The following is a 13,200-nucleotide window of genomic DNA, read 5'->3' as shown; positions in this document are numbered from 1 at the left end:
TTTTTATTTGTTTTGATGATCTCGATATTAAATCTTAATGAATATTATTTCTCATGAAATAAGCTGCGCCCATGTTATATTTTTCTTCTTTTCTGCATTCTGCGTGTTCATCTGTATACTTTACCTATTAAATAAATAAACAAACTGAATATCTTATACATTTCTCTAGCTAGGATCTGTGCCTATATTTCATTCATGAATCGTGAACTGCCAATTCAAGATAAAGAGTAAACTTTTTTTGTTGGTTGTTTGTTTGTAGCCTAAAATCTCCGAAATGTTGAACCGATTTGACAAAAATGCGAGTGAGACCGCGGTAAAACCGCTAGTATTTTATATTCAACGGCTGAACTAAGAAAAAGATTGTCGAGGGAAATAAAGCACATGTTTATAAAACGTTAAAATGGTTCTTTATTTTCGTCAAATACAAAAGGGTAACAGTAATTTAAATAATATTCAGATATTGAAAAACATACAATTTGTTTTAAAAAGTTGCGTTAAGTTAATAAGTTATTGCTTTTGCCGGAAAGAGAGTTGCCTATTTATATAGAGGTATTCTTCTGGGTTTTGGGGGTAAATACTAATTGGTAATAGTTACTGGCACTCAATTGCAAGTATCATGCACTGTTTGTTTATCGTATTTTGAGGTTTTCGTATTTCTGGCAAAAGCCATAAACTATTAACTTCTCAAGAATATTATTATATTCTGAATGAGACGAACATTTGCAGAATTACTTAATTCAAATCAATTTATGGCGTTTAATTTATAACGGCATGAGATTCATCCGACGAGGGTGCTGAAGGTGGAATGTTTTCATTGTTAATTTGCTGCAGCGGCATGTGCACTTTCTTGTATTGTTGCCGATTACGATATAGTTTTGCTTCGTCTGTGCACTTTATTGTTATGCTGTTTCTGTGGAAATTAAATAAAAATTTAATTTAACCCTAAAATGGGAATAATATTACCTAACAATTTTTGCCATTTTACCCAAAAAAAATTAAAGCTATATTGGTGGTAATAAAAAAATAGACAATCTTGGATATCATCTCAATCTAACGACACGTAGTTAATCATAGTAATTAAATTCGAATAAAATAATTACCTCACCAAATTCTTAGGAACGCCACATTTCATTGAAACAGTTTTTATAATGTCTTCAACTAGTTGAGGGTCTAAAATTTTCTTTGGGGGTCTATTCAAGAAGGCTGGAGACTGCTTCCCTGTCAGCGAGTGTGTCGCCAATACTCTGGAAGGAACAAACAAGTTTGTAGGATTGTCATCTCAGGAACAAGTGCACTTATTCTGCTAGTTTTTACTATTTACCTTCGCGGGAAGATCGCTTGCAATAATTGTCTCGTTGCGGAAGTATATGAATTCCAATCAATGTCATTCAGGACTCTCGAAGGGACCTTAGCGTTTCCATTGCCGATCGGTACCTGAAAAGTTACGTAAAGTAAAGGTACGACAAAAGTTTGATATTGAATCTATTTGTACCCATAAATACTTCTATTAAAATGGAATAAAGAAAAAAATACCAAATCAGCATCTGTGGAAGTTTCAATGTTATTTGTCGTTTGTGCTGACATTCTGCGCACCCGAAAGGTATTAGGATTAACTTTCTCTTCAGATTTTACATTCAAACTGTTTGCTGTTTGATTCCCAGGGTTATCTTCTATTACTTCCTCTGCACCTACGTCATCAACAATATTAGCGGATATCAAATTGTCTTGCTGAACATACTCTGTATTGTTTTGATCCACCCAAGAGTCTCCATTCTGCTCGATGTAAGCAACCTCATCGTTATGCTCAGATTCTGACATCGATATTGAACCATTGGATATCACATTTGCTTGGGATATAAGCGACTGAAATCTTGTATTAAATTCTTGACCGTTATTTGAAGCTTACTAGTTTGGAGATAGGCACCTACGTGTTTTCCGCTTTTATCTCTGTCCTTTTCTACCCCATATCTTGCATCTCTCTCGCACACCGACCAGTTTCACTCCCCACCAGGCAGGAGGCGACGAGTGTTCTCGGCGGCCACAGTTCGTCATTGGCGTCTTGTTTTCCGCCCGAGAAGGTTGGTCTAACCAACCGCTGTAGTATTTCGTTGAAAAATAAACTCAGTGCTCTCGCAGAACACAGGTGAGTTTATAATATTTTATACAATTTGTTAACGGTTTTACCGTTCGATATTCGATTTTGCGAAATCAAGTGTTAATATTTTGTACATCTACCCCTTTTTTTGTCACGAGTTTCTTCCGTGTACTTTTTTTTTCAGTAATTTGTTTTCAGAATGAGTGACTTATAAAGCAAATACGGATGCGGTAAATAATAAAGCTACCACAGCCCGTGCACGTGACTATGGAAAAGAAAGCAAGCCCGAAGTTCCTAAGGCACCTGTGGCCCTAGTTCAATCCTGCAAGGCGTTCAACTTTTGGACAAAAAAGAATGGTGTGAGGTGCGGTCCAACCAGCATCTCCTTAGTTCGGACTGGTCACTACCGCACTTGAAGAGGGCTGGTGGTGTCAAGAAAGCTTTTCGGCCTTGAAAGACTTGGTACGCTCCCCTCGGACTGCCAGTAAGCCTGTTAGCCACCCCCCATGGGGGTCGGCTCATTATCACGGCGTGTGATGGTTTTCGGCCTTGAAAGACTTGGTACGCTCCCCTCGGACTGCCAGTAAGTCTGTTAGCCACCCCCCGTAGGGGTCGGCTCATTATCACGGCGTGTGATGGTTTTCGGCCTTGAAAGACTTGGTACGCTCCGCCTAGGACTGCCAGTAAGTATACTAGCCACCCCCCGCAGGGGTCGGTTCATTATCACGGACCCGCGCAGGGTACCAATCTTGCATTTTGCGAGTCGCAGCATCATTACAAAGCAGGGACCAGTAAGTATACTAGCCACCCCCCGCAGGGGTCGGTTCATTATCACGGACCCGCGCAGGGTACCAATCTTGCATGTTGCGAGTAGCAGCATCATTACAAAGCAGGGACCAGTAAGTATACTAGCCATCCCCCGCAGGGGTCGGCTCATTATCACGGACCCTCGCAGGGTACCAATCATGCATGTTGCGGGTCGTACCATCATTGCAATCTACCCTCGCAGGGTGGCTTTTTGGATCGACTTTCGAAGAGTCGCCATTATAACCTTCCCTCGAAGGGAAATGGTAATCACACTCACGCTGAATGGCGTGTGACGCAAAACTCTAAAAGCTCCCTTGGGATATCACGAGTAAATTACAATAGGAACCATGTCCAACAGAGGAAACAGAAAGCGTCCAGGACCGCAGGCGGACTTTGATGCGTCCAACAAGGCACGTAAGTTATGACTTTCCAGGCGGGTTGCCTAACATTATATCAGGACCAATGGAAAGAAATGGGAGCTCCGCCTTTCTTGTTAAAAATAATAACTGGGTATCGCATACCATTGGCCAAAAGCCACCTTTGATAGATAATGCCAGATTTGACCAGAGAGTCCAAAGAGATGGATGTCGTCATATCCCAAATGATAAAACAAAAAGTTCTATTGATAGCTGCAAATTCTGCCAGCTTTCTTTCCAATATGTTTCTTGTGCCCAAAAGGCGATGGAAAGAACCGTCCAATACTCAATCTCAAGGTTCTCAACAAGTTCATAATTACGGAACCCTTCAGTTTAATAAATGTTTTTCGGGTGCTAGAGTTTCTTCAGAAAGACGAATGGCTGTGCAAGTGGATCTCGCCCAGGCTTACTTCTACCTTCCGGTAGCCGAAGGTCACAGATATGTTCTTCGACTAGTATACAGAAGAAGACTGCTTCAGATTACGTGCCTACCATTTGGCTTAAGCACGGCACCCAAGACCTTCGCCACAGTGACCAATTTGGGTGGCTCAAACTTTGAAAACTCAAGGGTTACTTATAATTGTGTATCTCGATTTTCTGGTGGCTCACCAAGATATATTTGCCTACTTTGGGATCATTTGCACCATGTTTTGGATGGCAAGTGAATAAATCGCAAGCATTATCAACAAGATAATGACAAAACGCACTACGTGACAAACAGCACGACAAACTTAGAAGACCTGCATAGCTTGATAGGACTTTTAAACTTCGCAAGTTTTCGTTGTTCCATACGGCAGACTGCATTACCGGGCTCTCCTCACTTTCCTCAATGCAGTGTTGAACAGCAATCTATACCTACCCTATTCATGGAACCGTGAGCCAAACGGTGAACAAACCATAAAAAGGGTTCTTATAAGTCACGATTGAAGTAATGATCATATTTTATAAAAATAACTACGAAAGTAATATACTGACAACATTAGAAATGATATTTTAGAACGATGTCTGTGGAACTTATGCAATCTTTTCAAACTTAATTGAAATCAAATATGTATAATAAATGCCGTAAATTATTTTCTTAATTTTAATGAAATATGTAGTAAATCGTTTACATTTAAAATGAACCTAGAAGTCTTGACTGTCATACATAGAACCATACTTAATTGAAGACCACAGATACTAAGAACATTTTACATAAAAATGTGACGTTTTTGTCATCGGTCGGGTTATACCCACCATTTTGAAAAAGTGTCATTCTTTGGTTACATTGTGGGCTCACGGCTCGGTGAATGGAGTATAGCAATGTTGAACCTACCAGCAGATACCTTAGCAGATCTAAAGTGGTGGCTGGTCAGCTGCCACCAAACCTTGGATATTCATTCGCCACTTCCCTGTCACCTTATAACCACGGACGCCTCCGATGTAGGATGGGGGCACAACTGAACGGAACTCCCGTAATGGGTTCATGGAACGAGAGAGAAAAAGGCTTTCACTGCGATCTGAAAGAGATGCTTGCAGTATTAACTGGAAAATCACGGCAAGTTGCTAAAGAGATCAACAGCCATTTTTCAATGCAGAAATGGGACTGTGGTGTCATATCTAAGAAATCAAGGTGGCACCCGATCAAGGAGCCTACCGAACTTGACGTACAGAGTATTCAGTTATCTTGAGCTGTATCAAATCTATCACGTCGTGAATCATATACCAGCCCTATTCAACAGTCAGGCAGACCATCTCTCCCGACACAAACCTCCACCGGAGTGGCATCTTGTATCAGCAGTGGACCTATTTGCCTCGAAGCGAGCCCAGGGACACATAGTTGTGTACTACGTGCCCCTAGATCTGAAGGACCCGAAAGCGGGGTTCCACGATGCATTTTTCTCAAGTTTTGACTTACCCGCTAGCATGGGTATTACCGCCACCTTACCTTATACCGTAGGTCCTCAGTCATCTCAATTCAGGAACGGGAGTTAATCTCATAGTAGTTCCTTCGGTGGCACCAGGTATTTTGGCGAGCAGATTTGAAGTCCCGATCATTAGCAGTACCCTACACACTGATGAACCTCGAGCAGAAACCGATAGACACAGCAACGGGGATACCCCCTGCCAAGGTCAAGGAAATGGGGGGGGGGGAGGGACAAGGAGTCTCTCCGACTGAAGTCTTCTTCAATCCACACGCAACACTTATCAATCAGCTTGGAGTCGATGGTTAAATTGGGGCGAAAAGTATGAAATTGGATCCTATGAATCCTTGAATCCCTATTTGGACCTATACTTACCCAATTTTTAGCGGACTTACACATAGTAAATAAACTAGCATACAATACTATTTTATTACACAAGTCAGTTATAGCTACACTATGCAATGCAGAAACCACTCTAGAGCTAGGTTCACACGTTCTAGTCGGACACATTTTAAAATCAATAGCGCTGAGCAAACCTATTCCCCGGGAAGCCGTCCATCTGGAATATTGACCAATTGGTAACCTACTTAAGTGCAGTAAACGTAGACGAGAATAATCCATTTGCAACTTCCAGGCACACTGCTGCTCTTTCTTTTGCTAGCTTGTTTCGGAAAGGCGAGTCCATGATCTTTCCTTGCTTGCAATAGACCCAGAACATTTCAAAAACAACAAAGATAATTTAATCTTATGGCCAGTCTTTGGCTCTAAGACCGACAGTTCTAGTCATAGGCAGTCGGGTTGTTGTTTGATGGATAATCAGGAAAATATAAATCTAAGTCCAGTGTATTGGGTCAGAAAAACTAAAGCCTTGTTAGAAGATAGACGGACATCGGCTAATTCCTTAAATTTATTTATATCCGTTAGAGGCCAACCAAAGGCAGGCACCCGAACGATGATGCGGGTGGATTAAGACATTGTTAAAAGAGGCAGGAATAACTACAACCCCAGGAAGCTTCCACTCGGCGGTAGCGTCAAAATCTGTGTTGACAATATACCTTTGGACGATATATTAGCAAAGGGTAATTGGCGATCAGGCAATACATTTGCCCATTTTTACAGAAGGGAAAGATACCCACTAAATAGAAGTAGCAAGTTATCTCGATTATTTAATTAATCCAGCTGATTAATGTCTATATTTTTGTTACTATTGTTATTAAGAAGTATCGCAATGTTTTTGTTAATTACTATTAGAAAATGAAATCAATTTTTGCTTTTGTTCTTGCATCTCTCTTTTAATTTTTATTACTCATCCTTCGAGCCCCTTTCCCAACTATGTTGGGGTCGGCTTCCAGTCTAACAGGATGTAGCTGAGTACCAGTACCAGTTAACTTTGATTACATTAGTATTCCAGGACGCAATACACATACTTACATGTGATTACTCGTGTACCTAAGTACCTATTTACATACACAATTTCATTGTGCTTTTGCTCACATTGGCGTCCACTTCCACCAGGCGATAACAAACACGTCTCAAACTAGTAAGCTTCAAATAACGGTCAAGAATTTAATAGCAGCGTTTTACCTGAAATAAAACGCATATTAAATACTTACCTTATTTGAAGCTTACATTTTAATTTCTGCCTGGTGTTTTCGACTCAATGACGAACTGTGGCCGCCGAGAACACTCGTCGCCTCCTGCCTGGTGGGGAGTGAAACTGGTCGGTGTGCGAGAGAGATGCAAGATATGGGGTAGAAAAGGACAGAGATAAAAGCGGAAAACACGTAGGTGCCTATCTCCAAACTAGTAAGCTTCAAATAAGGTAAGTATTTAATATGCGTTTTATTTCAGGTAAAACGCTGCTATAAAGATTCTTGAGTACTGTTTCCATTTCTTCGATTTTTGATGCTGGTGGATTCAAAAATACTTCCTCTGTTTGTGTGCCCTGGTCGTAACATAGTCTAACGTTGTTCTGTGCGCTGTTACAAGGAAGTGGCGTGCTGCTCACAATAGACCGCCGTCTAACAGTATTTGCATTCATTGAACTGCGCATATGTTTTCCAGTACTTGCATTATTACGATTATACTGGGGAGTGCATTTTGGTGTTGACTTATTGAAGTTGCGAGTTCGGCTTCGGTTAACTTTAACAGTAGTATCCTGTAAACAAATTATTGTTGTATTAAAAACAACAAAAACATACAGTGACTAGGTTACCTAAGCACAATAATGCAGACTTAAACTTACCTCCGAATCACTGTCACTGTCGCTATCGTCATTTTGCGCGACCACCACATGTGGTAAAGGGCTACGGCTACCGGTTTGCTGCTGTGCGTTAAACTGAAATTACATCATAATTAATTAAATAAGGTGTCACGAATAGATACTTAACTGTTTCACGATGTTTGACTTGTCTATTTTTCCAGAATTAAAGTTTCTTTATACCACGACTATACATATATCGTACCTATAATTATATGTAAAAGCATAAAATAGGCAACAAATATTTTTAAATAAATATATTCTTTTAGTTCAACAAAATAGAGTTACAGAAATGAATGTCACAACTTGCATTGTTCTGCAACTGCGGTTTTCTTTGGAAAACACCACGTTAAAACCATAAAACAGTTTTGACCGAGAAAAAACAAATGGTTTAACTCTGCGTTACGTCTTTGTTTTACTTTTTTCAATATTGAGAAATGCTTTGTCACTTCATCACCGACAAGAAATTCCACTCTTTGTCTTTTTGGTTTTTTTTTTGGTTGCCCTCGTTACCCAATCTAAGTATGTGAGACATAATTTGATTCCACACTCGTACCGTTAAAAATTGGAATTTGCGAAGGGTTAAGTCGTCAGTTAAGAAAAAAAAATACCAACTTACCGAATTATCTGATTTCATTTCTTTGATCGTCCGCATACATAGTTGCAGAACATTCTTAACTTGCTGATCTTGACGTTCCAGGATCTCTTTTTGTTCTTTGACATAACGTTTGCTTTCTGTAATTTTAAATTAATTTGAATAAGCACCTATACACTCTACAGTACAGGGCATATCAATCAGGACACATTTGAACTTATGGTCGTACCATCCGAAAGGCAGAAAAGAGCTGAGACATCTACATCATGCATTAGAACGAAATTGGAATGTCATGATAAAATGTACCGTTACTATTATTATGAATGAAAATTCATGGGTGAAAACTTGGAGCTTGATTATTCACGTAGCAGTTACAGAAGGGGTATATACGAATAAAATAAATTATGCTCAGTTACCTGATATCCGCAAAATCTTTGCGCGTCGAGGATTTTCATGTTTCACTCGCATGAAAATTGTATTTCCAGGATGCAGGTCCGTTTCATCGTAAGCCAAGGTATCCACGTTCACCACACCATATGAAGGAAACACATTGCTTTCGTCCACCCACTCTACCAAGAGCCAAACCCTCGACGCCATGGCACATAGATTCACCTTTCTTAACGATGTTCAAAATGAAACTGAGCCTTGCCGGTTGTATTGCACATTTCTCAGGTAAGGAATCACGACAATACAAAGCGTAGTTTTGCCCTAACGTTCGAAGACCCTACCCGATGTGCAAGCAAAAAAATGCTAATAGAAATCATAGAGAACTGCATTAGACAAGCGACATAGGGAATCTTGTTCATTCTTGAGAACCGTTATTTTGAAGTTAATTTGTTGCACCCTCAACATGTTTGTTTTATTCGAACTGTGTAATTCAAGAACTAAATTGACACTTGAATGATGTCAGTATCTAAATATAGAAATACCTTCATATGAAATAATAACTATATCATCAACTAATATAGTTACACAGGTGTTGTACCTATATAAAATCCTGAAAGTGAAGTAAATTATGAAGAACTGTAGACTTAGGTATGCAAAAATAAATGAGTAATAAAAAAAACTTTAAAAGTTTTCTACGTATAGAGATTATACTGTAATCTCTGGGATGGCGAACCAATGGCACGCGTGCCCGTGGTGGAACGCAGCTAAATAATTTGGGCACACCATTATTTTGCAAGTTTTCAATTGAAATTATGTACCATAACCACGTACTCGTGCATTCAATCAGATCACATGAGAACTATTTCCCATATCCCGAACAGAGCCTATTTATTAAGATATCTGAGCGCTAATGTTATAATTTTTTAAGAAAATTTTCGAATCAAAGACAAGTATATTCTTCATAATCTTTTACCTTTTCATGTTAACTTTTTGTCATAAAGGAACGCCTCTATAATTGTAGTTATGTTTTTTATTTGATTTGGCAAGTCAATAAAGGTTCGCCATCCCTGGATTATAGTATCGAGTGTGACAGGATTATTATTCTTATCAGTAAGCAGGTACGCTTTCTGAAAACAAGAACAATATGCATAGGAATTAGCGAGAAGAAAAGCTATACATTTCTAAGAAAAACCATAACGATAACCATTGCCGAAATGGTTGAAAAATATGATTTTGGGATTGTAAAATCACATTGTACTTATTAGGTTTCCAACAAAATCCAGTACTACTTTAACCCGTTGCACGCGAGACACAATTGATGTTTTTTTTTTATAATTAGCAAGAGGCACTCAAGCCAATTAAATAATTTAAATTAACATCTATAGGACTTATCGGGATGTCTAAGGTAAACATATGAGTGGTATAGGGACAGCTACGAATTTGTGAATGAAAGTATACAATTCAGAACCTTAATGTCAAACTTTATTACCACGTAAATTAAGCTTCACCTATCTCTAATTTTTGTTTCTTTCTTTCAAACAATTTAAGCAAATCAAAAAGATAGGCATTAGAACGGTGTAGTAATAATTTTCAATATTTGATAAAAATAACTCACAAGTGTTAATTAATGTATTTCCAATTGATTCAAGCATTACTTCTTTTAGCTTAGGCATGCGTGGTTCAAAAACTTTATGATATATTTTTATTACCGTAATGAATTCCTATTGCCAATAAGCAACGAATAGGGTATTCAAATTCCTATTACATCCCAGATAATCCTATTAACATTGTTTCTCCCGAAGGTCGGTAATATAACGTGGAACTTAAAATGTTGTAATTACCCTCATTGTTATCCACATTTTACAAGTTAAAACGTCATGTTTTGGACAATAGCCGACTTAGACAGGTACCAAAACTTTGGATAATGTTGTAGACAATACGTAATAAGTTCGGGTGAAAATTAAAGAGATTTACTTTTACTTGGTACCTGATTGTTGGAGGGGTTAAGCCAGGCTGCGTGGTCTTTTATTTTATGACCCATTGAACTAGGATCGTACATAAACAGGATGATTTGTCAGATTTTGTCAGTTCACTCTGGATTTGTGTACTGAGTGGTTGCTGTTCCCATTCCTGGCTAATCAGGTGATCTAAATTTCTAGAGTGCGTGCACGGCTATGAAATAAAATATTGGATTTAAGTGTCTATAGTTGAATGAAACTTGTTCTGAAATGGTGATTGAAGTATAAACCAAAACACAGACTTTGAATACATTTAGTTGTATATTACTTGAGTAGCATTCTAATAAAGTGTTTAAAATAGTGTTCGTTACAATAACAGTTCAAAAAGTTCTAACGATGTCGACTGTTGGTATGAGTGTTGCTAACACGGAGTTCGATGCTGCCCAAGCACTGTTGGACCTGCAAAGCAATATTCGAGAAACCAGACATGAGAATTGTAAGTTCAACCACTTATTAAAATGCTTCAATTAGCTAAAGTCTAAAGTTTAAGATTTGATTTTCTTATTTGCAGATGATACTAAAGAATCTGTGGAAACTGCTAAGTTGTTCTTGAGCTGTTTCATAGCGTCTAATGTCGGCAATGCGGCGGTAAGATATAAAAATGTACTGGGTATAACTGGTATTATAAAAATTCTTAAATTCGGAATAGCTACTAACGAAATAAGTACTTTTTTATTTTAGAAACCATCACATAAAGCTGTATCGTCACCTAAGGTTGGGACTGTTACTCCCATGTATGCAGTATCAAAAGGCACAACTACAACGTCTGATGTTGCTGTGTCTCCAGTAAGTCTAAATTAAATAAAAAAAAGCTCAAGTAAAAATCTTGAAATATAGAATTACTGTAGGTATACTCATCATAAATTATTATTTCAGAAAATTCCTAAACGAAAATCTCCTGATCAAGAATTAACACGAGCTTCAAATGCTCATAACTATGACATCGCTGAATCAAGTAACAAAAGATCTAAAATATTCAAAAGGAAACCTATAAAACATTTCACGGTTACTTCAGGTCCTATTCCCAAGATTCTAGCTAACAGGGCCGCTAACTCAGCTAAAAATGATAGCAGGAGCACGATTACTGAATATAAAGTAAAAACTCGTGATGTAGGAACGCAAACTGATGAAGAAATTCAACCTCCAATAATAGAAACGATGGAATTCACGATATCGAAACTTTGTGAGAAAATCAAATCACTAGAGGCGCAAATACAATCAAATTCGAAGCTAAGCAACGCAATCGAAAAGGAAATTTCTGATAACGATGTTGATTATGATGACGATGACGATGATGACGAATCTTATAAAGTGAACTCTAATGAAAATGTAATTCGATTTTTTTGTAATAACGTACTTTTTTGAAATAGTTATGAATTAGAACATATTGTTAATACATATATTATTTTCAGACATTCGACGACAGTGATTTATCAGATTCAGATGAAACATACTCGGAACGCGAGACTCCTGAAAAACAAAAATGTAAACCAAAGGCAAAACAATGCGGTTACACCAGTACACCGAAAGTATTAACTAACAGAAACTCAATTGCTAATGCGGATGACATGGTTTGTAAATGCTGCACTTTTGTTTTTTTTTTCGACAGGAAATCAAAATATTTCATATTTTGCGTCACATTCTTACAGGTGCCAATTGGAGAGGGGAATGCTCTTATTCCATCAAGAATTTTCAGACATGTCAATTGGAATTCATACACAAGTGCTACACGAAAGTTGTTAACCGCAGTTTTTACACGCAGGTACCTATTTAAAATTAAAAATCGGTTTATTTAATTCTTTCGTAATATTCTCCTAACGCCGATATTATTTATTTTTAGAGTTTTAGCGACTCACTCCCTTACTGGCAAGCCATCTCCCGCATTTCCTAACAAGCCTGCTAAGAAAAAATTGGATCCAGCTTTGGTAAATGATATAGTACAGACGGTAGTTGAGCGCTGTTGCGTGCCTGAAAATGTCGTCAGGTAATTAAGATTTTATTAATATTTTTTTACTTGTTTTAAGAGTTTTAGTTATTAAAAACTTATGTTTCTTTTTCAGAACCAGTATTACCACAAAATGTGCTGATGAGAGTAAAATGTTTCGCACACGGGAAAATAATAAAAAGAAGCGGACACATAAAGTAAACAGGGAGAATATCCCACCTGAGTCTGACTCAGACCATTTTTAAGAAATTGTTATACTTATAGAAAACACTAATTAACTGAATATCCAATTAAAATGAAGTAAGTTTCTCACATAATTCAATAAAATAGTAGTTGTTAGCAATTGTTTTATCGGTTTTAACAGTGATATTTATTTGTCTTTTCAGATATTGTAACTACTTTTAGTAGTTGAAGTAGATGCCACTAACTCCGCCACCGCACACGCAAAAGGCGCGGTCGGTGCCAGTCTCAAGCCTGGAAAAAGGAGGAGAGTGTGTTGGCTTTATATTAGCATTGTCATCCTTAAAAGTTAATAAATGTTTGTCACTTAATATGTGTTTCCTTGTATTATTTGTTTACCCTATCTTAACAAGCCCCGGCAATTTAAGGGTTAATTCAAATCTTTATGGGCGAATAATGCTAATTGATTACACACACTTAGACAAAAAAGTTTAAAAATAGTATTGCACACACACTTTCTTTGAATATTAATAAATATTTATTAAATCACAAAAACACATTGTGCATGTGTATCGACTAAAAACTTGAGACAT

At 37.8% G+C, this 13,200-nt stretch overlaps 2 protein-coding genes across 3 annotated transcripts; one reads left to right on the top strand and one right to left on the bottom strand.

The window, feature by feature from the left end:
* Nucleotides 1-384: 384 nt before the first annotated feature.
* LOC124638834 lies at nucleotides 385-10,788 on the bottom strand. Of its 2 annotated transcripts, none has more exons than XM_047175955.1 (8): nucleotides 8,494-10,788; nucleotides 8,102-8,217; nucleotides 7,468-7,560; nucleotides 7,089-7,380; nucleotides 1,534-1,877; nucleotides 1,322-1,434; nucleotides 1,101-1,244; nucleotides 385-910 (listed from the first exon to the last, which is right to left on the bottom strand). In XM_047175955.1, the coding sequence occupies exons 1-8, from the start codon at nucleotides 8,672-8,674 to the stop codon at nucleotides 757-759; spliced, it is 1,437 nt and encodes a 478-aa protein (XP_047031911.1). In that variant the 5' UTR covers nucleotides 8,675-10,788; the 3' UTR covers nucleotides 385-756. The 2 variants fall into 2 exon arrangements, with proteins under 2 accessions (XP_047031911.1, XP_047031912.1); XM_047175956.1 differs by having other exon boundaries at nucleotides 1,106-1,244.
* LOC124638835 (early boundary activity protein 1-like) lies at nucleotides 10,735-12,850 on the top strand. Its single transcript, XM_047175958.1, has 9 exons — nucleotides 10,735-10,918; nucleotides 10,994-11,070; nucleotides 11,164-11,268; nucleotides 11,359-11,811; nucleotides 11,895-12,053; nucleotides 12,132-12,244; nucleotides 12,323-12,466; nucleotides 12,543-12,727; nucleotides 12,814-12,850. The coding sequence occupies exons 1-8, from the start codon at nucleotides 10,819-10,821 to the stop codon at nucleotides 12,670-12,672; spliced, it is 1,281 nt and encodes a 426-aa protein (XP_047031914.1). The 5' UTR covers nucleotides 10,735-10,818; the 3' UTR covers nucleotides 12,673-12,727; nucleotides 12,814-12,850.
* Nucleotides 12,851-13,200: the final 350 nt, after the last annotated feature.

Source organism: Helicoverpa zea, chromosome 18, assembly GCF_022581195.2.
Source record: "Helicoverpa zea isolate HzStark_Cry1AcR chromosome 18, ilHelZeax1.1, whole genome shotgun sequence".
Lineage (NCBI taxonomy): Eukaryota > Metazoa > Arthropoda > Insecta > Lepidoptera > Noctuidae > Helicoverpa > Helicoverpa zea.
The sequence above is the reverse complement of the archived record's forward strand: the minus strand, read 5'-3'. Positions and strand labels throughout refer to the sequence as shown.